This window comes from Lygodium microphyllum, chromosome 11, assembly GCF_053477565.2.
Source record: "Lygodium microphyllum isolate KBCC chromosome 11, Lygodium_microphyllum_v1.1.10, whole genome shotgun sequence".
NCBI lineage: Eukaryota > Viridiplantae > Streptophyta > Polypodiopsida > Schizaeales > Lygodiaceae > Lygodium > Lygodium microphyllum.
The window spans coordinates 65913438-65941308 of NC_141145.1; the positions used below are offsets into that span (position 1 = coordinate 65913438).

Here is a 27871-nt window from a genome sequence, read left to right on the forward strand (position 1 = left end):
GCCTCTCCACGCAATGGACTTGCTTGCGTTGGCAGACAATTCCTTGCTGCATCACAAGTCCCTAAGCCCGGTTCATTAGCTGCTGGAGGTGGTGCCATCCTTCTTTGGGCCTGGAATAAGACGCAGCCTGAGTTCAAAAACTATCCAGTTGAATCAATTGGATCCCTTGCCTGTACAAGTGATGGATCGTATATTGTGGGGGGCAGTGCATCTGGAAGGTTATACATCTAGGAGGTTGCAACTGGAAGATTGCTGAGAGTTTGGCCCGCTCACTATAAGGCGGCTAGCTATCTGGTCTTCTCAGATGATGAATCACTGCTGTGAAATTACTGTCAAGGGTGGAGCAACTAAGACTGTTAAGCAAGGCTGAGAAAGCCGGCCTTCTCTCTGCTGCTGAAAAGGCAGGTTTTTCATTGTCATCCATTGAAAAGCTTGGTCTTCTTTCAAAGGCAGAGGAATTTGGTGTCTCTTGTTTCAAACCAACTCTCCCACACTCTAAGCTACTCACAGTGATCTTAGTTTTAATACCGATTTTCTACTCCATCAAGTTTCTTTAGACACTAGCATTTTGTGCCATTTCTTCAATATCTGAAGCACTTGTATGGGATTAGACACTACCCGAGTATACTCGCGGTAAGACCTTCCCGCATCAGAAATGATTTGCTTGCACTATGCATATATCATGCTGGATCTTATCAACGTATCTATGAAGCACAAAGATCGTGTCAAGAAGATTAAAAGAGACGTACCACATGCCAACAAAAAGGATGTCAACAAAAATAAAAGAGCATGAAGACAAAAAGCCAAGAAAACCTTGAAGATCAACGTCACCAAGAAGAACAAGGATATCTCCAAAGTTTACCAAAGAAGCAAGAAGAAGATAAAGAATTTTCCGCTGCTGCTGACAAGACAACAAAGACTCTCCCTTAGTGGATCATGGTTCCCTTAGTGGATCTTTATTTCACATAGTGAATGTTGTAAAAACCCTACCAAAAATGTAAAGTTTCAAGCCTTAACTTGACTAGGCTTGCGTCCACCATAGCCAACTAGCTCTAGATCCGTGTTTCTCAACACCTCGTCAAGCGTTCCCTTGGCAAAGCCCTGCTACTAGACGTACGCGATGGTGGCCATCTTCATAGACTAGCATGTCTCTAGGTCCTTTTGAATACCCTAGGTCAGTCTAGCATTCATTTTTCGCACTCTTAGAGTCGGACCCATAGGATTTTTGTCTCTACATTTTAAGTCTTCTGCTGCATTTACTCACACACACATACACATTTATATCTTTGCACATGTTCCTTTAGTTAGCTTTTCATTTTAGTTTTGTTTTGTTCTTGGAGCATCTCACTACTGACCTCTGTGATTACAGACTTTGATCTCCTTTGTAGGTTTTGTTTTCAGTGTAGGGCTAACATGCAGGTTTAGCCAGTCCTACCTGGGCTGGAGACTTGGGATGCGCACCGTTCCTTCATGATTTCATCATCCTTGGAGTTTTGCTCTTCTACCAGCATGGAGGCTTCCCCTCCCGAGGCAAATCATGCAACATCTCTCTTGATGCTATCATGGCGGTGACTTCTATCTAGCTCTTCCAGCTGGGATGCTTCCTCCTCCTCTTCATTCCTTATGGTTCTCGGTACCACACGAAGACCGACATCAGGCTCCTCTTCCTTCTTCGGCATCTACATCCAGGTTGAGAGGGGGTTCCTACCCTTTTTGGTATTCTACAGGCTTCAGCACTTTGTCTTCGACATCGGCTTCTCCCCCCTGTTGTACCTTACCCTTTGCATTGCATGATTTCATCATCTTCGTACTAGGGCGCTTCGGCAAGTGAACAATTTTCCCATGAGAGACACTGTCCAAGTGGCACCGGCTACATGAGCATTCTTCAGCATGTAGCATACTTTGCATCTTATTGTGCAGAGCACCACTTGAGCAGATCCTAAGTTGTTTCCACCGGCGGCTGTTGTTACTACACCACCATCCTTCTTCATCACATGGATACCTCATCACCTACTTTTCCTCATCATCGACACCCTGAGTGGATGGGTTAGCTTGTACTGTTTTGTGATGTATTGGATATACCCTCCCTACTCCCGTCTTCTAGGTCACTATTCCTCAATCGGCCGCATCCCATAAAATTTACCACACTTATTCAAACCAAAAAAAAAACAACACACAAAAGTTCCATGTAGTTCCATCCGCCTTTGTAGGGCTTGGTAGGCCACTGGGCAGTCAACGTGCACCCTTTGTCCGATGCCCTGTCCTCTCTAGGGTGACTACTTGGATTCCCTTGGTAAGATAACCATCGCCTCTATAGTCTTGGTAGGCCACTGGGCAGCCGACGTGCACCCTTTGTCCGATGCCTTAGCTGCTTTGGGGTGAGACGCCTTGGGATACATCAACATCACAATGGCTGGCCTGACCTTTCGGCTCAGTTTTAGGCCTGAGAGGGGGTGTTGAGCTAAAATATGCATTACTTGCTAATTAGTCTCTTAAACGGCCCCAAAACACACTAAAAATGCTCAGGGAGCGGTTCGAGAGAGTTTAGTGGAAACCCTAAAACGGGGAGCGGCTTAAGAAAGTTTAGTGGAAACCCTAATTTTTGGGGCGCCCTTCCACATCTATAAATAGATAGGCTGCCCCCATTCAACCATCATCCTTGTTTGCAGGTTACACTAGCCCACACACCCTCTGCTGCTGTTGGCGCCAGTTTCCAGCCTACAGCCCGCCTTCATCTGCTGTCCAATCATCATCGACTGCAGCCACATCATCTTCAGCCTGTCCATTGCTGTAGGCGATAGCTCTCAGCTGCTGGCGACTGCTCTAGACTGCTGTTCGGCCTGCTGTCCATCATCTCCAGGGTCAGCCAACCTGTGTTTTCAGCATTGCAGACCCTAACACTCTCAGACACTGTTTCAGCCTGCTGTTTACAGCAGACTATGCACAGTTTCCAGCCCCCGATCGGTGGTACACTAGTGCGTTTACCAATTTGCAACCTCCAGAATCCTGCGTTTTGGTGACCAGCCTGTTGTCATTCACTATTCAGCACTGCTACACTCCGACTGGTGGTCACAAGCTTGGGATCCATCTTTGGTGGACATCACACTCCGACATTGCTCTGCCCTTGAGCACACTGTACACTCTTACATTCATTTACAACATTCATTCACTTTAGAGTTGTGTTCTCTCTCTCCCTTCTTCTATTTGTGTTTGAGTTTTGAGTTTTGAGTTTTGCGTTTAGGGTTTGAGTTTTGAGTTTTGCATTTAGGGTTTGAGTTTTGCTCTTTGTGTCTGTGTCTGTGTCTTTGTGTTTCTATCGTGGTCGTACACTCTATGTATCCTCAGTGCAAACCCTAGCAGTCTTCTTAACAAAAACATCCCAATCACTCGCAAAGATAGTTCTCCAAAATCTATACTACTTGTTGGCCAATGAAACCCCTTTAACATTCCATAAAGTGAGCCTCATGATGATCAAAGAGGAGAAGAACTACTGGATCACTGCTTTCCATTTTGCATCCATAGATTTAGCAACCTAAAATTTCTCAATTTAACTACGAATCACATCCACAAGATCCACCCTCTACAATCTAGCAATTGATGCATGGGGAGGAAACTAATATTGCTAAGCACAAAATGCATCGCGATAGGACAACAATCTCCCACGAGCATCAAAAGCAAATTAAAAAGCACCTTTACCTGCGTCCACTGCCGACACACAAGATGATTGAGGTTGAGGTTTAGAGTAAAATCATATACTCCTGCATTGAAAAGTATGCATAATATTATCTCTAACAAATCGTGCAAGAATCAAATGAGAGTCCTCTCAAACATGGCGTTTAACTATGAAGCATCCATGACCAACAAGTGAGATGCAACTCACCAACAAGCCCATCCTAAAGTGAATCAGTATTAGCATTTCCATGCAATCCAAAAGGCACAAGGGGAGGAACATATCATTACGGCACATTTTGGGGTTCCCACTTCCAAACCACATTGCAAGATCTATGGAGCATGAGCACATTCATAGACAAAATGATCCAATTTTCCATATCTAAAACAATGTCTTGCAAAAGTTTCCCATTTTAGCTCAAAAATCAACGTGTGTGGCCACCATCGTGTATGGTGAGGTGGGGAAGTGGTTCTAGCAGATGCACTTGATGCCCTAGGAATGGATGCATAAAGTGCAATAGGTAAGCCACTAGAAAGCCAATCAGCTAAGCCTTCAGGAGCAGTGAAGGATATAGGCTACTAAGGCTATCCGCGTGCCACATGTCCAATAGCCATTGGGACAGATGGAGCAGAGGGTGCAACACCAAGAGGCATAGCCTCACTGGACTGGCCAGGTGAAGTATCTACAATCACAACAATTTGTTATGGTCTTCTAGGTGGAAGACCTTAGGCCTTGGTACGACACTGTACGTCCATATGGCCCAACCTCTAGTAATGTGAGTAAAACCTATTTTTCTTAGAAATATGCTACCAAAGGGGTCATGTTTCTTTGGTTTCGTCAAAGGAAGTGGTGTCACCCTTGGTTTGGCTTGCCTTCGCACCTTGCGAGTTCTTGCTATTGTTGGTTCTTCCTCTCAAAGAAGAGGCAACCAACCCTCACCTCTCCGAATGGATGTGTGTGGAGGACTTCTTGTGGACTTGATCATGCAACCTCATATAATGCAAGAATTGACACTCAAACTCGTAATAGGTCGACAATCTAGATAGTGAGATAATGTGTTGGATAACATGAAAGTATTTGTCGAGCAACTTGTTCAAGAAGAACGTAACCTAATCACCATCTAACTTTGGAGAGCCAATAGTGGCAAGCTCGGCCAGTAAATGCCAATATTCGGCCAACTTGACCTTCAAATCATCCGCTTCCTTAATGGAAAACTCCTGAAGCTCAAAATTGAGATTGATACATCGAGTGCAATCTTGAGCTACATAGTGGTCAATGAGATGACTCCAACACTCAGATGCGAGGAAAAAATGCTGTACTTAAGAGTGGAACTCGGGAAGCAACCCCTGCATTAACTCAACATTGGTCGTGGCATTGCAAACTCTCCATTGATGGATGTGATTAGGGTGAGCCAATCAAGGGTCCGCGGTACCAACGAGGAGGTCCCAAAGTCCCTGAGATTCAAGCACTTATTACATGAAGTTCGACCAAGTGGTGAAATTTAATCCGTTAAAACGTGTCTTGTCTGTGAAGGCATTCTTGTCCATTGCAACAGGAGTGGTAGTGCTAGGAGATGGAGGTATGTAATGGGGGTACGGTAGATAAGGGGGATAAGGTGGTGGAGTGGAGTACACTTGGGAAGGATTCCCAAAGTGCCTACCATGCATATGAGAAGTGTGCGTAGCAAATCCAAATGTAGGCAAGGGCGGACTAGGTATGGGTATGGTAACTGTCTGTGAAGCCCAAGGTGGAGGGATAGGGACATGAGGAGCAGAGGGTGGAAATCCTTGCGTAGGAGTGATGCAAGGGATGTGTGACAACAGTCCATAAGCATAGGATGGATATCCTTATGTTTGAAAGGTCATGTGGGGGATTGGCGAGTGTCTAAGGGTAGTGAGGGGGATGTCCATTACAAACGTCCTAGAGTAAAGTCGGGATATGTGAAAGGTACAGTGTTAAAGGGTGGCATTCCCCCTAATGATGCACCAAGAGGTGGAGTGATTGGAGGGTAGGTAGATGGTGGGATGAAGAAAGAAAAAGTGTCAGGAGTGGAGATGAAAAATCCAAACCCTTGTGTGCTTTGAGCAAAAGTGGAATGTAACCCAAGGTTTTAAAATGAGGATGTGAGTAGATCAAAATGTGGAGAAGGTAGTGGTGGGATGGGACAGAGTTAAGAAGTGTGGTTTACTTGCTCAAATGAAATAGATAGTAGAGATATACCTGATAAAGGGTAACTGCTTCAAGAGCCTCCTCTATTAAATTTAACATACTGAAAATCATCCAGATCTGCACTCTAAAAGGAGAAACAGAAGAGGCTTTTGGCTCATACGACTCAAAACAGTTATACAAAGCCAACACAAGAGGCCGCTCAGCCGCACGTGACCAACAAAAGGCTCTAGTGCACAAGGCACAAGGCTGGCATAGGGGCAGAAAATTGGTGCACGGGCAGAGAACTAATGGACAGGAAGGCTGGTTGGCACAGAAACCCTTGGAAATGACCAAAGCCATTGCCATCCGCTCTCTCCTTCTTCTCTTTCCTTTTTTTAACAGCTAGCAGTTGATGGTGATGACAAACATTGTTGGTATGCTCAGATGAGTACATGGATGAGTTTAGACAAGCTGCAGATCGACACACTACCCCCCTTTGACTATATCTTGGACTATCATACACTCGGCCTAAGCCGATCAGAGCTGAACCATGTGATCAAAGCACACATACTGAGGTTAGATACAGAGAAGACTTTGATCCAAACCCCCGAACACCATGGCACAAGAGGGTGGCACACTACCAAACCCACTTCCTTCAAGTATCTAAGGATGTTTTAATCACCCGACCTAGTTACATGGATACACAACTGCCTCATGGATTGCGCACAGTTATTGGTCAATTCCGCATCTCATCCCACCGCCTAAGGATTGAGACAAGTAGATGGGAGGGCATACAAACAAAGAAACGCATATGCCCACTATGCGACAGAGAGCTAGAGACAAAGGAATACTACATCTGTCAATTCACAGTATATTATGATATACAAGGCAAATACCACTATCTATTTCAAGAGGGTCTTTGACCCTTGAGATGAATCATGCAATTTGAGAATCAAAGATGCTTGGGTTTTTTCCTCTTGGAGCTGCAAAGGCGTAGAGCACCTATTCTACGGAGTAGGAGGTCCCCCACAACTCAACTCACATAGACAAAGAGCGGCCACTGACCCTTTCACTACTACACGATTGAATATGGCACATACCACTACTATTGTCAAACAGCCTACAGGAGTACATCATCATTGGACCTCATCTTCTGTAGGTGTCCCTTTGGATAGAGTGATGACACTTAGCCGGTCTAGGCACCCACATCCACTTGGACGAAGGCCTAGACATCCACACCATAGACAAATTAGAGCCATCATTGAGCACCACCTAGACGAAGGCCTAGATATCCACATCCTAGAGAGTTACTGTGTCCCACATGCAAAATCTTAGAGAGTTACTATGTCCCACATGTAAAATCCTAATTTGGGTGTCCCAAACTTTCTATAAATAGGCATCCAACCCATCACTCTCCCTGAATCTCGTTTGTGTAGGTTTCAGGAGCCATATCTCTACTACCCACACCCCGTTCACGGAGGACATCATGGTCAAAGTTCCCCCAACTATCTACTACTATTTGGTGCTTGATTCTAGCCTTCAACACCTATCTGCGGCTGTCGCTTGGTACATTGAAGCTCTCACACACCGTCTAAGTGCTGCATTTGATGTTGATGTTAGCATCTGGTGCTATCGCTCGCAGTCTGGAGCTATCGCCCTGATCTTCTCTCTCCTGGACAAGCTGTGTTTGCAATTTTTTGCTACTGCCCCGATGTTCCCTCTCCTCCACAACCTCTGTTTGTACCTAACAGCTATCACCCAATTTTTCTTCCTCCTCAACTACATGTGTTTTTAGTCTCTCTCTCTCCTACATTGCTATCTGCATTAAATCCAGCCTTCCTTGGCTGTGTTTCTTGGTGTTTGACACATGGACTCTGCAACTCAAAACCTCTACCTTGATCCCAAAGATACAAGAGTTTGAGGTTCAGTATCCACTGCATAGTCTGCTTGTCGCATGAGCACTATATATTCATTACTCATTCACTTTATTATTCATTGTATTCATTGTCTCTGAGTTACCCTAACTATGTTCTGAGTTTATCAATCTGTGCTTTGTTGTACGATTGGTTTTGTTCTTTTTGTGTTTAGAACATTGATTCACATGGTATTAGAGCTAGATACTCTCTAAGAAACCTTGGCCTTTGTTCAAAAAGCCCATTTGTGAAAGAAGAAACAATAGAAGAGTCACATTGACTTCGAACACATTCACAACATCGCTCCAATCTCCACGGCCAAACATGGACAGAAACACTCAGGGTCACATTGACTTCGGACACATTCACAACACCGCTCCAATCTCCACAGCCAAACATGGACAGAGACGATCAGGATTAGGCCTCTAAACTTTCTACTACCCAATCTAACATGGGTGGAGAACCATCACACTACCATGGAGTCCACAGACCATATCAAACTTCTACCACTGAATATGATCTCATCCTTATGCATAGGGCTCAGTAGGAGGTTGAAGGTAAGCTTGAGTTTTCTCCTTTGGATTCGATGCACAGAACTAATGATCTTGCAAGATCTTCAAAATCTCCACTACAGATCAGTCATCTGCAAGTGGTACTTGGCTCAAAACCCTTGAAAGTATGTGCTAGCAAGTCTAGGAAACACGACTTATGCCAACATCATGGAAAGATGGAATCACTAAACTGATCCTGAAAGTACCTTCTCAATTCATGTTGAAACATTGGAAACCCATCTCTCTAATGGGGTCAATGTATAAAATCTCCTCCAAAGTCTTGGTCAATCACCTTCACAAGTGCCTTCTTGACATTGTGTACCCCACTCAATATGGATTCATCAAGGGCAAGAACATATTGCATAATGCACTAAATGTACAAATGGGAATTGACTATGCCAAGCATTCTAATCAGAAAGTGGTCTTACTCTAACTGGGACTTGTTAAAGGCATTCGATTACGTGAATTGGTCCTTCATTGCAAAACTTATGCATAGCATGGGATTTAGGCCGTGTATGTCCTAGTTGATATACACATTCAATGCTGATACATCCTCCCAAGTGATGTTAAATGGTGGTGTCATTGGTCCCATTCCTCTTCAACGTTTGGTCTAATTGGACTGCCCTTTGAGTCCTTTGTTTTTTGCTTTGGAAACTCATCCATTGCTTACTATGTTGTCTCATATGGTGACCACTGGCCAACTGTGTGGTTTGTCCCTTCTTTTTGGACAACATTTTATTACACAGTCTTTGGCTAATGACACCTTGATGATCCTTAATGCAAAAAGGGATAATCTCCATAAGGCATTGGATGTCTGGGATCTCTTTGGTCATGCTTCTAGTCTTTGTGTCAATACTGCATAAAGCCCTCCCTTGTCAACTACACTGAACTTGATCTTCAATATTTGGGATGGCAAGGGTCACACCTCCTGGCAGTGCTATTAGACACTTGGGGTATCTCTTGGGTGTCGATGTTTAGCCCAAAGTCTTACTGGATTGGATTTCGCGAAAGATAATGGTAAAATTTGTCCATTGGAAATCCCAAGCTTGGCCGTGTCAAAATGACTAAGTGACCGGAGAGATTGTAGGGCTTGCAAGGGAAAACACAGAGTGTACGGCAAACACTGAGAGAGAAAAGAAACACAGAAGATGATGAAAGATAAATCATGCTGATGAAATGAATCTGATACAAGGGTGCCGTAGCACAAAGGAAGTCCTGGAGTGCAGGAAGACTGCTGAAGAAGCCTCTGAGTCTACAAATGCAGGATGAGGAGGTGTCGCTTGGAGCACTGCCGTCAAAGGGTGAGGAGCCTTTGAATCTACAAACGCAGGGATGAAGAGTAGTACCTACGATCAGGGAGACAGCCGATAAAGCCTCCCTCTGCAAACGCAAGCATGATAAAGTGACGCCAACTATTGGGAGTGACGCCAGGTAATGAGGAACCTCCTTGGAAGCCAAACGCAAGAAGGTGGAGCCGCCAAAAGGGTGGAGGATGACGCTAGATAGGGTGTGGACTCCAAACGCAAGGTGTAGGAGCGCAGAAGATGCTGTCACCAACAATGGAGGATGGACGCTAGCTAAAGAGGAGCACACTGCCACCATAAAAGCAGCCAACTAGAGATGAAGGCTAGCCCCAAGAGAGTATGGAGATGGTGGTAGAAGAGGAGAGAGAGAGATGATGGAAGAGAGAGAGTGTCAAAAGATTGACGAAGAGAGAGTGGGAGTGACGGGACTGAAGGATCAACCGTAAGGAATGAATGAGAGAGTGGCCTATAAATAGGCATAGTCAGTCTAGGATGGCGCCTCTTTCTGGGGCTGCAAACTCTAAACGCAAACCCTAAACGCAAAACGCAAAAACGCAAACTGCGGGTAAAGGGTGAAGGGTTTCTCAACAGGCCCTTCTATGTACATCTCAAAGTTGCATAGGCCATCATGCTACCGATGCTGACTTACTTCCTCCCACTTCTGCCCTAAACTACTGCCACTCTGAATGCCCTTACGAAGCATGTCCGCTCCATTTTGTGGAAGGAGGATTCTTTGCATGCAGGAATTTCTTGGATTTCTTGGAATCATGCCTACACCCACTGATGAAGCCATGAAGAAAGGAGTAAATCTCATGGATAACCACTTTAAACAGTCCAAAATGGTGGCTACATTGAGCTCGCAATAGGTTCAACATAGATCTACACTTCTTATTCTTCTTGGGGATGATGACAATTGGAAAAATTCAATCTGCTCAATCTACTAGGACTATAAAGCCAACTCATAGTAGTCACTCTAGCTTCTCTTTGACCTATTTGACCTATTTGTCCATGTGAGAGTTCATCTAGTATCGCTGCATCCAAACTCGAATAACATATGATTTAAAGGGAATTTGGTGTTTTTCTTTCATCGCCCTTGAAAAGGGTGATATGATCTTGTCTTTTGAAATCCGATCTGGCCATGATAGAGCATCTTAGGGTTACTTCTTGCAGATATATTGCTTCCTTGATTTCCTGCCATCAAATACCAATTGCGATTTTATATATTTATACCTGCAAGAAGTAACCCTAAGATGCTCTATCATGGCCAAATCGGATTTCAAAAGACAAGATCATGTCACCCTTTTCAAGGGCGATGAAAGAATTGTAGAAGGTTTAATCCGACAAACATTCCCCTTGCCAAGCTTGCTCCTTGGACGAGTGAGAAGTCTTGTCACCATCATGCATCAAAGAGGTGTTCCATTGGCCATCACAAAATTGTATTTTCCTCAACGTTAATCTCAGTATTGCCTTTTCCATGGGCATTCACACCTCTTTGATGCATGATGGTGACAAGACTTCCCACTCGTCCAAGGAGCAAGCTTGGCAGGGGGAATGTTTGTCAGATTAAACCTTCTACAATTCTTTCGTCGCCCTTGAAAAGGGTGACATGATCTTGTCTTTTGAAATCCGACCTAGCCATGATAGAGCAACTTAGGGTTACTTCTTGCAAATATATTACTTCCTCGATTTCTTGCCATCAAATACCAATTGCGATTTTATATATTTATATCTGTAAGAAGTAACCCTAAGATGCTCTATCATGGCCAGATCGGAATTCAAAAGACAAGATCATGTCACCCTTTTCAAGGGCGATGAAAGAATTTAATCGAATTGCTGAAATTCTCTAACAATGACTACTAGAGGCCTTTCAACGGTTCTACAGACAAATTTGGCACAAATTCAAGCTCAAAGACACAATCGCATCATGCAATACATCATCTTTGACAAGGACTATATCCACTATTACCCAAAGAAGAAAATAGGGATATTTAAACTCTTGTGCAAAGCAAATATATTTTGAATGGTTACAAACTAGACAAAGAGATGGATTTCAAGAAACCCTTAACATCTTTTAGTCTGACTCTATTGCAGAAGAGTCTTTAGTTTCAGGGAATTCATTGGGTCCTCTAAGGGAATCTTTTGTTTCATCCCACTCGATGAGACCTCCAACTTATATTTATATCTGCAAGAAGTAACCCTAAGATGCTCTATCATGGCCAGATCGGAATTCAAAAGACAAGATCATGTCACCCTTTTCAAGGGCGATGAAAGAATTTCATCGAATTGCTGAAATTCTCTAACAATGACTACTAGAGGCCTTTCAACGGTTCTACAGAAAAATTTGGCACAAATTCAAGCTCAAAGACACAATCGCATCATGCAATACATCATCTTTGACAAGGACTATATCCACTATTGCCCAAAGAAGAAAATAGGAATATTTAAACTCTTGTGCAAAGCAAATATATTTTGAATGGTTACAAACTAGACAAAGAGATGGATTTCAAGAAACCCTTAACATCTTTTAGTCTGACTCTATTGCAGAAGAGTCTTTAGTTTCAGGGAATTCATTGGGTCCTCTAAGGGTGCAACTGATTGTTACTGCTGATCATCTTCTTCCTCAACTAGACATCAACCCTTGGAGGATACACATATGTTTGTAGTCTGCTGCTGTTTACATAGCTCTGCAGACCCCAACCTCTACTTTTCCTTCTTCTCCATCGCCAAAAGCTGCTGCCCTACCACTCAGCTGCTGTGTTTGGTCCACGAGTTGCCACCCTAAATCCATTTTTTGCCACCTATCTCCCAAAACCTATGCTTTGGGTTTCTATGGGGTCAACTCCTTCTCACTGTCACCAGGTGGTGATACTTTTTACAGTTGCTTTTCTTATTTACTTATATAAATATTTTATTTTCATTTTCTTTTGTTGTTGTTGCTTTTTACTCCCAGAGTTCTCTTGGAATAAGCCAAGATCTTTGTATGGCCAAAAGAGGCAGCCATTGGGACAAATTCGTAGTATACTGTTGTGTGCTATTGTTTACATAGCTCTGCAAACCCCAGCCTCTACTTTTCCTTCTTCTCCATCGCCAAGAGCTGATGCCCTACCACTCAGCTACTGTGTTTGGTCCACAAGTTGCCACCCTAAATCCATTTTTTGCCACTCATCTCCCAAAACCTGTGCTTTGGGTTTCTATGGGATCAACTCCTTCTCACTGTCACCAAGTGGTGATACTTTTTATAGTTGCTTTTCTTATTTACTTATATAAATATTTTATTTTCCTTTTCTTTTGTCGTTGTTGCTTTTTACCCCCAGAGTTCTCTTGGAATAAGCCGGGATCTTTGCATGGCCAGAAGAGGCAGCCATTGGGACAAATTGAACTAATGGTTTGTCTAAGACTTAGGACCGGTTCCATATTGAATGGGCACTAAACAATAGAATGCCAGTGGTTTGGGACTGTGTGCTTAGCCACTGGAGATGGTGCAGGACAATGAGCCTAGCCAAGACAGAAGATGCACATGTGAGAATGCCCATGGAATAAAAGTCACTGTAACTAAGACACATTACACTTTTTGATGTGGTTGCAATGATAAAAGTTGCTCAAAACAACTTGAGGAATGCAGGGGTCACCATCTCTAAAATTTAGGGACTTACTATTTTTGGACCCCAGAATTTGTTCGTGTCATTATCTTCGTTTTTTGCACGAGGATTAATTCTCTGGTTTGTGCCGATGTCAAATTTTGCACCGATCATGGAGAATTTTAGACCGGAAGGTTTAAACGGGAAAATTGTTACATGTATGCCATGTGGCACAAATTTCCAAAAGAGAGAGAGAGAGAGAGAGCATACAAAAAAAAAACGTAATAGGCATGAGGGACAGATCTGAGAATGAAGTTTTAAGGAGCTGAGGGCAAATTGCTGCAGTTTTATCAGCTATAGAGAGTACTTCTTCGTCTCTGACTCAAGTACGGAGGTAGAGCTTACTCCCTTTGGTCAACTCTCTCTCTATTCTCAAAGGAAATGCTCTGCATGATGGGCTAATTCCATCGAAGGTACAGTTCTGTGTTTTCTTTGCACTTCTGCTGAGGCAAGAGCCTCATTGTCCAAGTTCAGGAGCAGCTGTTGGCTTCTCCAATGCAGGAACTAAAGGAAGTAATGACCATGCCACACAGGAACAGGGTTTTTCAACTCAGATTTAGTGCTATTTATGGGAATGTTTTAATGTTGGATAGTAAGAACCGTGAATTCAGAGATCTGCAGACTGCAATTCTGCACATGAATCATTGAGATTTGGTCACAGAAAATGCCTTCCTAAAAGGGATGTTGTTCTGGACATGCTGGACAGTAAGAACAGTGAATCCAGAGATATGCAGACTGCAATTCTGCACATAAATCACTGAGTTATGGTTACAGAAAATGCTTTCCTAAAAGGAATGTTGTTCTGGTCATGCTGTACTGTCCTTATGCAGCTGGGATTTACTCAAAAAAGATGAAAACCAACAATTCTCAGGTTATGTATTTTGGAACGTTTCATTTTTGTAACTTTCCATATTTTCATTGATAAAGAAATACCGAGAGGGGCGCTGGTCTTCGGGGCCAATCTGGTGTTGAGCAAGGGAGTGAGATCTCTGTTTTTGTGTGTGTGTGAAAAGACCACGTGTTAATTGAAGGAACTACCGCTTTATGTGAGTCATAGACCGGTTTCACTCACTGCTGCCCAGCTCCCAGGTGGCTGCTTTTGGGTTCTATCTGACCTTTTTGTGGCTGTATTTGCATCCAGTCTTCCTCCCTACTGTTGCAGACAGCCTCTGCATCCTCCTCAATCAGCATCCAGTATTGATCTTGGTGCAATTGCATCCAGTCTCCCTCCCTACTGCTGGAGACAGCCTCTGCATCCTCCTCAATCAGCATCCAGCATTGATCTTGGTGGTTATTTGCACACAGGATCCATCACAGAGGCAACACTCTCACAAGAGACGGTGACTATTGGACATCTCTACGCTCCTTGAGCACCCGTCGTATTACATCCAGCATTGGTTTGATTCATTCATTTCCTTCCTCTTCATTTGCATTTTATCACAGTGTCTTAGTCACCTTCAACTTAACAGCTACTAGTTTTTCAGGATGTAAAGGAAGATGCTTCCCCCTTTTTCTTCATTACAAATAGATCTCAGGAGGTTAATAAACAGGGAATTTTGGGAGAATCTCAACCAAAAGTATCCCTGCTTGCAGGCCCAACTCTTTTTTTCAGCATACTCCTCTAGGAGGTGCATCTTGGTTGGGCCAATCAGCTAGCAAGATTGTGGAGTGCTCAGTTGGGATAGATCAAACCACCTCGAGAGCAAACGAAGTTCTTTCAAATAAATCAAGTTTGTACTGCTACCATTTGTTGAGCTAAAAATGCATTAGCCTGACTTAAACAGACCCAAATCACACTTAATTAATGAAGAAACCTTCTTATTTTAAAAAGCAACCCAATCCTAGAGAGTTATCATGTCCCCCATGCAAAACCCTAATTTGGGTGTCCCAAACTTTCTATAAATAGGCACGCAACCCACCACTCTCCCTCCATCTTGTTTTTGCAGGTTTCAAGAGTCGTATCTCTGCTACCCCAACCCCTTTACATGGAGGACATCGCGATCGAAGCTTCCCCCCGTTCCATTTGCTACCATCTAGCACCTAATTCCAACCTTCGCCACCAATCTGTAGCTATCACCTACAATTTGTTTGCTGTATTTGATGCTAACGTCATCATTTGATGTTGCAATCAACAGTGTGGAGCTGTCGCCCTGATCTCTCTCCTCCACATGCTGCACTTGCACCTACACCAACTGTCGCCCAATTTTTCTTTCTCCTCAAGTACCTACATATTTAGTCTTTCTCTCTCTTACACTAATGTCTGCATCAAATCCATCCTTCCTTCGCTACGTTTGTTGGTGTTTGACACACGGAGGCTGCCTTTGCTACGATTCCAAATGCGTTCAAAGTATGATATACTCTAAAGCTCATAACCTCTAGGCTCTACCTTGATCCCAAAGATACGAGAGTTCAAGGTTCATTATTCAATGCATAGTATGGTTGTTGCATCAGCACTGTATATTCATTATTCATTGTGTTCATTGTCTCTGAGTTATCCTAACCCTAACCCTAACTGTGTTCTATGTTTATCAATCTATGTTTTGTCATACAATTGGTTTTGTGTTTTTTGAGTTAAGAGCATTTCTTCACATGGTATCAAACTAGGTGCTCTTTGAGAAACCTTGGCCTTTGACCAAAAAGGCTAAAGCACAGTCGCAAAAGTAGGAACAACAAAAGGGTCAAATGACTTCAAACACATTCACAACACCACTCCAGTCTCCACAGCCAAACATGGACAAAAACAATCAAGAGTGGGCCTCTCAGCTTGCTACTGCCCAATCTGACAGATGGAGAACCATCAGACTACCATGGAGTCCACAGATCATATCAGATTTTTGCCACTGAGTATCGTTTCATCCTTATACATAGGGCTCAACAGGAGGTTGAAGGTAAACCTAAGTTTTCTCTTTTAAATTTAGTGCACAGAACAAATGATCTTGCAAGACCTTCAGAATCTACGGACCGGCCATCTACAAGTGAAACTTGATTCGGTTTACACATCACTTCCACAATACTTCTTTTCTCCAATGCCAAGTACGAATCCTATTATTTCAGATTCTATGCCAACTGATTCTGTATTTTTTGTTGGATCGAGGAATGCTTATCAAGAAGGGACTCTTCAAAATAAACTTTGGTTTTTGAGTAATGAGAAAGACAAGTATTTCCTTATGAACTCAAAACTAGGTATGAACCTAAAAGAAGAACTTACAAGTATTCCATCCCTTCCTTTTCCTTCAAATGATTTTATTTCTCATGGTCAATATGGAGTAGGTGCATCTTCATCTAATGCATTTAACGGATAAAAGGAAACAATCATGTTTCCCACAACAACATCCATCACAAACCCATTTGGGCTTCCACCCATCCCTCCCTCATCTTCTGTTGCACCTTCCTTTCCGCATCCATTAAGTGTACCACATTATCCACCACATACTACATTGGGGGGTCTTGCACATTTAAGCACAGCCTTTAGGACCTCTACATACCCGTTTTCAGGTGGTGTACTTGTGACGGAGACTCCACCTCCCACACAAACACTTTAGGTTATCCCTCTAAGAGTACATCCCAAACACACTCAAGTGTGGATCGTTTAGTATTGCAATTTGTCTCTATGGCATTACCTAGTGGACCATCCGATCATTATTGTGTGTCCCAACCGACATTTGGACAAGGCTATCATGTCCCTGTGTCTCCACCTACACTTACGGTATCATATGGACCTATGTTCATTTCAATACCTGCATAGTAATCGGCACTCATTAGACATCAGCAGTTTATTTCTACCTATCCATTTTCATCCCCTTCTCCTTCCATCTATCCACCACCACCACCTTCATCTTATTCCATCTATCCATCTTCAGAGACACCTCATGGTTCTAGCTCCTCATCCACCGAGCATGCTTTTAATGACAAGACTCATTTCAACGGATCAAACTATACCAATTGGTCAAATTTAATGAGACATGTCTTAAAACTCTCGAAACCTATGGGATTTAGTACAAGGGTTGGAACCCCAACCTGATCTTGCACTTGTTCCTCTTAGCTTCAACATTTTGACTTAGCATTCGAGCGTTGGGCACACTTGACTGACCACTATGCAGCTCAGGATAGGACCCGATGCATCAATCATCATAGTCGGCAAACTGCCACCACATTGTCTACTGAGTCCCGCATTGTCTACTTAGATTCATCGAATGCGAGTCTCATTCACATCTGCAAGTTGCCACCTAATGAGGTGCTTGCAGAGGCCCACTCATCACAGCTGAGCACATCAGCACCCGTTTGGCTTGTGGATAGTGGAGTTACCCATCACATGACTCCTAGAGTGGATATTTTCATTTCTCGAGCCCTTGCAGCCAAGACTATTCATATAGAAAACAACTCCTCAATCAAGATTCAGGCCCAAGGTCGCGTCCATTTTCCCACTAACTTGGGTCAAAATCTCACCTCACTAGATGATGTCTATCATGTCCCCCAACTTGGGGTGAACTTGTCCGTTCAACAGCTTTGCTAGTTGGGGTGCGCGGTTTTCTTCACACCGACCACGGTTGAGGTCTCAAACTTTCACACTGGTTTAGTGATTGCTGGAAGCAAGGCACAACCTAATGGCCTTTATCACATGACACACTTTCTTATTGAGCCAACTGTCAATGATTCGAAGTTCCATCGCTTCCAGGCTTTGGCCACTATATGAAAGCACACAAACTCTGAGCATTTTTGGCATTTTTGCTTAGGATATCTGAGCTACGACTCTCTTTATTAGCAGTCATGTCAGGGGATGGTTGAGGGCCTTCCATTCCTAAAACTATCTCGAGAGGTCTATAAAGCATGTCAGCTAGGTGAACAACATCGTACATCCTCTCCTCAGCAGTCTGTCACTCATGTTGCGGAACCCCTCAAGCTGATTCATGTAGATCTTTGTGGTCCCACATCCACTGCTGCCTTGAATGGCATGCTATACTTCTTTTTGATAGTGGATGATTTCTCTAGATACATGTGGGTGTACTTGCTCAAGCACACATCCAATGCTTTCACTTATTTCAGTGCTTGGATGTTGTTGATCCATAACCAGACTAGTCATCATGTGAGTACTATGAGGAGTAATTCTAATGGCGAGTTTACCTCCCACAAGTTTTCTGAGTTTCTACAGGAGTAGGGCATTGCACGCAAGCTCATCTCTACCAACTCCCCTGCACAGAATGGAGTCGTAGAGCATAGGAACTTGACTATCCTAAATATGGCACGCTCTATGCTATTCGCAACAAAACTCCCTAAGCGCCTTTGGGTCAATGCTGTTAACACTTCAATATATATCCTCAACTTATGTCCGATTGTGGCAGTCCCTAAAAAGACTCTGTACGAGGCATTTTTTAGCTCTTAGCATGTTATTTCTCACTTCAGAGTTTTCAATGGTCGTGCTTATATGCATACTCCTAATAACAAGATAGAAAAGCTTACCCTTTGAGCTAATCTCTTGATCTTTGTGGACTATCCTTTCAAAGCAAAAGCCTATCGTTTGTTCGATCCTGGGATGAATAAGGTAATCGTTAGGAGGAATGTCATATTTGATGAGAGGGACATCATGCAGTCTTCTTCTGTACCGAACTCTTCATCCTCACCTCCACTCACATCATTTAAGATCATGCCTACTGAACTAGATCTACTACTTGCTCTTGACCTTCTTGCAAAGACTTCAACTCCTAGGCCTTCTCCGCGAGACCTGTTACCTCATTGGTACCAGCAGACCATACGGGATTCAAGGATCCTTTTACCTAGTTTCACTCCAGAGAGTCCTGGAAGGTCTACTCGACTCACCCCTCGGGCTTCATATGCATCGTTGTTTAAAGCTATATGATCCAAATCTATATGTGTATACCACTAGCGCAGGGGTTACCTATATCCTACTGTATGTTGATAATATATTACTCACTTGCTCAGACTCTACAGCTATCACAGAAATTAAGGCACACCTTTGCTCTACATTCGAGATGATAGACTTACGATTGTTGCCTTATTTCTTAGGGATGGAGATTGTTAGATCCGAGAGAAGTATCTTTCTATCATAGCAGAAATACGCCCTACACTTAGTGGAACAGTATTGCACTAATCAGACACCGGCAATGGCCACATCTCTAGATCCCACTGTCCATCTACACAAGGATACATTGGGTTAGCCTTTTGATGCTCATACCTATCATTACATTGATTCTGACACTGGGCAAGAAATTCTGATACCCAATGTTTCCATGGAGGCTACCTCTACAACTTGGGCATAGCATCCATCTCTTGGGCTAGCCATAAGTAAGAGACAGTGGCAGCTTCCACAGCTGAGGCAGAGTATTGAGCTCTTTTCGATGGTACTACGGAGGCCATCTATCTAAGAAACTTATTGGCCACACGTCAATTTCTTTGCAAGTCACTTCCAATTGTCTACTACCACAACCAGAGTGCCATTGCCCTTGCAGGCAATCCGATCATCACCCCTTGGACACAGTACATGGTAGTTTACTACCACTTCACCGGAGAGGAGGTTGAGTTAGGCACCATATGCCTAACGTTTGTGCCATCTAGTGACAATTTTGCAAATATTTTGACCAAGGTAGTCAATCGGCTAGTTCTCCAACTAGTATCTTCTACTATGGATTGACTTGGATACACCCTTCTCTATTTCTTCCGATTAATGGGGAGAGGGTGCTTCCCTCTTACTTCTCCTTCTAGTTTAAGAGGGGGCAATTTTCTCCTCTTAATAGTGACAGTGATCACATTTATAGTCTTGGTAGGTCACTAGACAGCCAACATGTACCCTTTGCCCAATGCCCTAGCTGCTTTGGGATGGGATGCCTTGGGAAAAAAGCAAATAACATCAAGGGCTTATTTCTCATGGCTTAGTTTTGGGCCTAAGAGGGGGTGTTGAGCTAAAAAATCATTAGTTTAAGACAACTAGAGTAGATTGGCAAATTTGATTGTTAACAATCATTCAAATCTAATGGACATTGTCCCAACACCAAATGCAAGACAAAGGGCCTCTCTAAAACTTGCAAACCAATTGAACCAACATGCTTTCACCTAAGCACCTCAAGTGCAACTAGAGGCGCTAATGTCAGCAATTCATGGTAATGCCAACTAGAGGCTGTTATGTAAGGAACCATACCTGCAAGTGCACGTTGGGCTTATTGCCAGACGCAACCAATGCATTTGCAGTCATATTTCAATTACCAATAACTTTGATAGCCCTTTTAGGCTAACATATGGGCAACCACTCTCGCAAGTTAGGCTTATTGCTGGATGCAACCAGGCAGGATGATTCCACAGAAGCTAAAATCCTTCCCTTTCCGGAAAAAGGTGCGGCTAATTATATCACTCAGAAGAATGGTTAGAAAGAAGTGCACGAGAATCGACAAATCATATTTTCAGACTCACTGATTTTCAACCAAATAGAGAATGTTTGAAAGCGATGGTGTTTTAAGTCTACCCTTTCAATCATATTGAGAAATTTCCTGAAGCAATCGAAGATCAGGTATTACCGTCGACATGTCAGGTGGGTCATTTACTGTCCGAACATTGTTCTGATCAGGCTTGTGGTTGTTCTCTTGAGGAGGATTATGGAGATTGCTGGGCTTTATAATGCTGTTCTTTCTGGCAGGAGGAACGCCTGCCTTAGTCGATTTGGAGGCAGGTTTAATGGAGTCTGCACCTCCTCCCTGCTCTGGATCGTTAGCCATGAAGCTTTACAACATGAAATCAAAATCAATCAATCAATGACTCTCTCTCTCTCTCTCTCTCTCTCTCTCTCTCATGCAGTTGGCGGCGCTCTTATTTCTCGATTTTCTTTTGGCATAGCAGCACTTGCATGCATGCTACCCATAAGGTGCCTATCAACCCATAATAATCCCATGAAGCTTTACAACATGAAATCAAAATCAATCAATCAATCAATGACTCTCTCTCTCTCTCTCTCTCTCTCTCTCTCTCTCTCTCTCTCATGCAGTTGGAGGCGCTCTTATTTCTCGATTTTCTTTTGGCATAGCAGCGTATGCATGCACGCTACCCATAAGGTGCCTAACAACCCCAAATAATCTCTTTTTACTATTACTAGTGTTTCGCACACACTTCGTGTGCATGGAACGTTAGGTCGCTTCCGCGGCAGCTTCGCTATCTCTCGAAGCGATGAGCTCAACAATTTATTTCTCTTTTTTTTTCTTTTTTGTTTTAAATTTTTAATTTACTCTCTCTCTTTCTGTCTCTCTCTCCCCTCCAAATTCCCTATGTCTAATTCTCTCTCTTTCTCTCTCTCTCTCTCCCTCTGTTTTCTATTTTAGTTTATTTTTTCTTCTCTCCTGGTTTTCTCTCTCTCTCTCTCTCTCTCTCTCTCTCTCTCTCTTTCTCCTCTATTGTTTATTCTCTCTTTTTAAAATTTATCTTTTCTCTCTATAATTCTCTATATGTTCCCTCTCTCTCTCTCTCTCTCTCTCTCTCTCTCCTTCTTTTCTCACTTTCTTCTCCCCTCCTCAATCTCTCTTAAAGTATGTAAATTTTATATTTTTCCAATATATAATTCTCTCTTTATGTTTATATTCTCTCTCTTCTTCTCCTCTATCTTGTTCTCTCTCCTTTTATTTTCTCTCTCTCTTTCTCCGCTCCTTTTTCTTTTTCTCCCCTTTTTCTTAATTTTTCTTTTTTCCTCTCTCTCCATCCCTTTTAAATTCTCTCTCTCTCTCTCTCTCTCTCTCTCTCTCTCTCTCTCTCTCTCTCTCTCTCTCGTAAAATATTTAAATTAAAAACAGACTTTTCTCTTTTCTCTTTTTTCACATCTCTCTTTCTCTTTGTCTCTTTCTTCTTCTCCCTCTTTCTTTCTTATTCTCTCTCTCCTCTCTTTTCTTTCTCTCCTCTTTTTTTCTCTCTTTAATTTTTTTTACATTTTATCTTTCCTCTCTCTACAATTCTCTCTCTGTGTTTAAATTCTCTCTCTTCTTATTCTTATTTTCTCTCTCTCATTTTCTTCTCTGCCTCTCTCCTCTCTTTTCCTTTTTTCTTTTCCTCTCTCTTTTAAATTATATATATTCTCTCTCTATTCCCCCTCTCTCTCTCCCTCCGTCTCTTCTTTCTTTTTTGCTCTTGGTATATTTCTCTGTGTGTGTGTCCTTATTTTAATTTTTTTTAATTAAATTAAAAATTTTAATCTAACTATGAGAGAGAGAGAGAGAGCCTAGACCCTACACATGAGAGAGACAGGGGGAGGGGGAGAAGAGAATGTTTAATTTAAAAAAGACTATTCTCTTTTATCTTTCCCTCCCCCCCTCTCTTCTTCTTCTTCTTCTTCTTTTCTCTCTCTCTTCTATCTCCCTCTCAAAGTGTGTGAAAATTTATGTTTGAAAATTTTTAAATTAAAAAAGTTTTTAAAAATATTTAATTAAAATAAAAGTTTAAATTAAAATGTTTAATCTAACTCTGAGAGAGAGAGAGAGAGAAACCTAGGCCCTACACATGAGAAAAAAAAGTTTAAACTAAAATGTTTAATCTAACTCTGAGAGAGAGAGAGAGAGAGAACCTAGGCCCTACACATATGAGAGAGAGGGGGAAGGGGGAAAAGAAAAATTTTTAATTTAAAAAAGACTATTCTTTTTCATTTTCCCCCCTCCTCTCTCAATCTTCTTCTTCTTCTTCTTCTTCTCTCTCTCTCTCTCTCTCTCTCTCTCTCTCTCTCTCTCTCTCTCAAAGTGTGTGAAAATTTATGATCAAAAACTTTTAATTCAAAAAAACTTTTAAAAATATTTAATTAAAAGAAAATTAAAAATTAAAAAGTTTAATCTAAGTGAGAGAGAGAGTTAGAGAACCTAGGCCCTACATGTGAGAGAGAGGGGGGAGGAGAGAGGAATATAATTGAAAAGGAAAGGGGAAAAAGAAAGAGAGAGATTATAAGTGAGAGAGAAGAGAGGGGATTTTAATTTAAAAAATAGAGGTGAGGGTGGGGGAGAGGCTTTAATAAAAAAAGGGAGGGGAAAGAGAAAATGAGATATTACACGTGAGAGTGAGAGGATGGGAGGGGGTTTTGATTGAGAGATTATACGTGAGAATGAGGGGATAGGAGGGGGTTTTGATTGAAAAAGGGAGGTTTGGAAAAGGAGGTAGGTTCGCGAAACCCTATGGAGGTTTCGGGATTTCCAAACCTATAGCGAAAATAATACAGTAGTAAGATAATTGAAAGCGTTTGGGGAGGGGCCACGTGTTGCATTTATGCTCCTCTACCAAAAGCTCCAAAGGTGCTATGTGACACCACTAGCCTCCCCTCCCCTCTTCCCCTCTCTCTCTCTCTCTCTCTCTCTCTCTCCTATGAGCTCGAACCCTCTCTCTCTATCTTTCTTATCAAGCACCCATTATCCACAAAATGAGGATTACTTTATGTGTGTGTGCGTGTGTGTGCATATGTGTGTGAGGCCAAACATGCAAATGTGCAACAACAGCTGCATTGGAAGACACGAATAGGAGGGGCGACAATTGACGGGTCATTGAAGCTTTGCTAGAGGGTGCACTCGAGGGTGTCGAGAAGATAGGTCAACTTGAGTGTATAACATTTGAATCCATAGTGTAACATGGGGCTTGCTATTGGATAGTGAACAAGTCTATGTGTGTGTGTCTCGTAGGCTAAGAGTTGATTAAGATCTCCTCACTCTCAAGGTTGACCTTGGGCATACATGTTGAGGTATGCATGTTGGCCTATGGCAAATTCAGTAGAAGCCCAAGATAAGTGATAAGCAATACAATTTGCCAAGTATTACATTCACGAAATCTTAATAAATGTTTGAATATGGGATGTCATCCTTTGGAATCCACTAATTGGGGCATAAATAATTGTTTGCAGTCCAACACAAACAATTTTCGACAACCTTATATGATTGCATATTATGTATATATCGAAAACACTTTTTATGATGATGCCTTAGACTACTTCGAGAGTTCATGAGGTGAGGCCTCTACTCCATTTGCATTTCTACAACTTGCTGTGGGACATGAGTAACCACTTTCATTAGCCTATATTAGCTTGGAAGGAATATGCCTAAATTTTTAAAAGCTCACCTGCTCACTAATATGTTGGCATTGCAAAAATGCAAGAAGTTTGAGGAGTAATTTTCATACATAATGAAGTATATTTGAATGTGCTAATTATTAAGTATGATATAATCACTTTGTCTTCCCTCCCCCAAAAGCTTCTAAAGGCGCCATGTGACACCACTAGCCTCCCTCCCCTCCCCCCCCCCTTGTGTGTGTGTGTGTGTGTGTGTGTGGCTAGACATGCAAATGTGCAACAATGGCTATATCAAACCAGTAATAAGATGGATAGGATGCAAGGCCAAGAGGAGGCCTAATGGGCACTGCATCAGGGGGCGGCAATCAAGAATTGCCAAAGCTCTACTAGAGGGTGCACTTGAGGGTGTCGAGAAGATAGGTGTGAGTTAAAGGGTGATGATGCCACAGGCAAAAATCGATGGGAACTAGATGGTGGAACCTTCAAAAGCTCAAATATTGAGGTCAAGGAAGTGGCATTGTCCTTTAAGGAGTGAGTGGCGTTGGCAACGGCTCGCTGGGTAAGACTAGGAGGGTTAGCAAGGAAGATGATTGGGCTAGACACTAGCTTTGCCACTTGATCTATCGGTGCATCTCCCTTGATTTATGGCACTAGACTCCTATAGCATATAATGATTGCATAATGTAAAGTCTACTCTCAACTTGAGTGTATAACAAGGGGATTGCATAATGTAACAATACCTAGTAAACTAAGATATTGTCACAAAATTGAAAGGGGGATTGGTATTTGCATTTTGTAACTAGGTATTATCACAAATAACAATCCCCCTTTCAATTTTATGACAATATCTTAGTTTACTAGCATTTTGTGACAATGTCTTAATTTTGTGAAATACAATAATGTCTTTATTTTACTGATTTGTGCCATGGCCAAAAGGTATGAAAATCAAACTTTATATTCCAGCAAGTTTCACAATGTTAAAGCATCTAACAAACATATCAATTCTATTTATTATGCCAAATATAGAGTAGAGAGAATTGTCAAGCATTTTCTAGTTTTATAGTAGGATATTTTATGACAATATTTTAATTTTATCAATTTATGTGTGGCTCAAAGGGCATGAAAATTCATTAGAGGCGTTGTTTCTGATACCAAGAGGTATATTCCACGGTGGATTCTGTGAGGTTTTTATTCCACAATAGATTCCATGAGGTTTTTTGGTGGATTCCGTAAAACTATATTTATTTGTCGGGGCTCATACACAAGGTGGATTCCTTGTGCAAGAAGTTGACGAGGATGCATGTCCTTTTTGGATGTCAAATTAATTTAATGTACACATGGGTGATTTCACAAGGGGTGATTCCGCAAAATACATATCAAATTAATAGACGTTTATGAGTTTAGAGTGCACTTGAATTAATTTAAGGTTATGACAAAGTTTCAACCTATTTAATTATTTTGTAGCTGAAGATTGCTAAGTATTCACTTTTTTGGGTTTTGTCTTATTATTTTCTAACAATTGTGAATGCTTTAGATGATGTGTAGAGCAGGCAGCGAAGGCGTTGAGTAGCACTAGGCGATGGCGTGAATTCAAAATACCTAGAAGAATTATCATTTTTGATGGGCGTGTGCCTTATCACTAAAAGCGTGGCACTAATATTTATTATTTTGTATGCACATAGGTGCTTTGTTAAATATTTCATAATTTGACATTGTATTTGGATACAGTTTGACTTTTGGGATGCCCAAATGCTTTACTCTTTATTTGGGCAAAAGCAAACACAAAAGCCAAAAGCATGCTAATTGTAAAGTGGGCTATTTTTTAGCTTGGAGATTAATAAATCTATAAATATATGCATTGTGAAGCACTCACACATGGCATGGGGGGAGATTGCACCCAATTGGTCTTATTGTCTCTTACTTATCGTGCAAAATCTCTTTTTATCTTTATGAAGTTTTTCTAGAGTTCTTTGTTCTTGGGGACCTTCTCGTGTTCATTACGTACGCATACAACACCCGATCTGCGCACCAGTGGTATCAGAGCAAAGCTGAGATTAAGGGCTTCCAATCACTTACCATCTCGTACAAAGGCGAAGCTCCTGGAATAAACAGGCTCTACAGGCTGAACCGTCAATACATGTGTGTTCATGGCAGTGAAGAACCCCCTGTTATGCTCTCAGATCGCAAAGGACCTCTCCCAGGAGGTGGAGGACCACCTCTGAAGATCCTTTGTAAATCTTTAGTTGACACAGAGAAGCAGAGAAGGAAGATTATTAAGTTTGGAGTTTATGAGCTTAAAAAGAACTTAAAGCTCCAAAATTCAACGATCAACGGCAGCATGACGAACTGAATGGCATCGATTTCGGCCAGAACATGCCACCATCCTGCAATGATTGATTAAAATTATTAAGATTTTTCTTTAAAGCTTAAAGTTCTAAGCTTTACTAAAGCTTAAAATTCAATCTACAATCTCCTATCTAGTGGGTGTTCACACCGTGTTACTCCCGAACTAGTTTCATAGACCCAGAAAGCCTTTGTTCACACATGTAGTTTGACAAAGTTGATTCACAGCAAGCAGGGTCACACACAGTCTATGCGGAAGAAATTTTTTTCACTTGGAAGAAGACCGTTATCAATTGCCATACCTATGAAAAAGCAAGATCGTAAAAGCAAAATCCATTTTTTAAAAAAAGCAAGCCTTGTAAACCTAAATTTGAACTATGCTCATCCTTCTAATGAGATTTCGAGTGTGTGAAGTTGTTTGAGATTTTTGCAGGATGTTCGTATCAAGATTGTGGGATAGAAGGAAGGAGTCTCACTTGTAGCTTTCTTGCTTGCACAATGGGGGAATACACACAGAGGTGGAGGCTGAAAAACTGTTTTTCTCTTCTTAGTTGTGTAAGCCAAAAGAACTCAAGTACAAAGAAATAGAAGAACCCTATATATGGGTCTCAAACCAAACTCAACTAACTAAGGTGGCATACTGACTGAGCCACGAACTAGAGTAGATAAGGATAGCTATCATGTAGCTATTATTCATGGGCGGTGTACCAACCGCGTCTGACAAGTTGGTGACATAAATACACAATGGTCACCCTGGCGTATCACGAGTGGAGCTCGATATCTCAACACTCCCCCTCAAGCTCAATCCCAATTCCTGCACACCAAGCAAGTCTCTAAACTTGCGCAGCTTCTCTGCGCCCAATGCCTTCGTGAATATGTCAGCTACCTGATCCTCTGTGCTGACATAAACTAGATCAATAAGACCTAGTAAAACCCTCTCTCGAACATAGTGATAATGCACCTCAATGTGCTTTGTTCTAGCATGATAGACTGGGTTATTTGCCAAGTGTATACTACTCATGTTGTCACAATAAATGACAACTGGCCCATCTGTAGACTGATGCATATCATAAAGTAGCTTATGCAACCAAGCTACCTCACATGCAGCCATTGCTGCACCCCTGTACTCGGCCTCTGTGCTCGACAAGGCAACTGTAGGCTGTTTCTTACTGCTCCAAGTGACTGCAGCACTCCCAAAAGAGAACACATATCCACTGGTAGATCGTCTATCAGAAATACTACCAGCCCAATCAGCATCAGTATATCCATGCAGCTGTATCT

General features: G+C 42.1%; 1 protein-coding gene across 1 annotated transcript in view; it reads right to left on the minus strand.

The window, feature by feature from the left end:
* The window catches only part of LOC148028899 (uncharacterized), a 138987-nt gene extending 117813 nt beyond the window's left edge, over positions 1–21174 (minus strand). The window contains exon 1 of the mRNA XM_087688631.1: positions 20748–21174. Within this exon, the coding sequence (XP_087544757.1) occupies positions 20748–20945 (198 nt within the window). The 5' untranslated portion in view covers positions 20946–21174. The remainder of the gene's footprint in view (positions 1–20747) is intronic.
* Positions 21175–27871: the final 6697 nt, after the last annotated feature.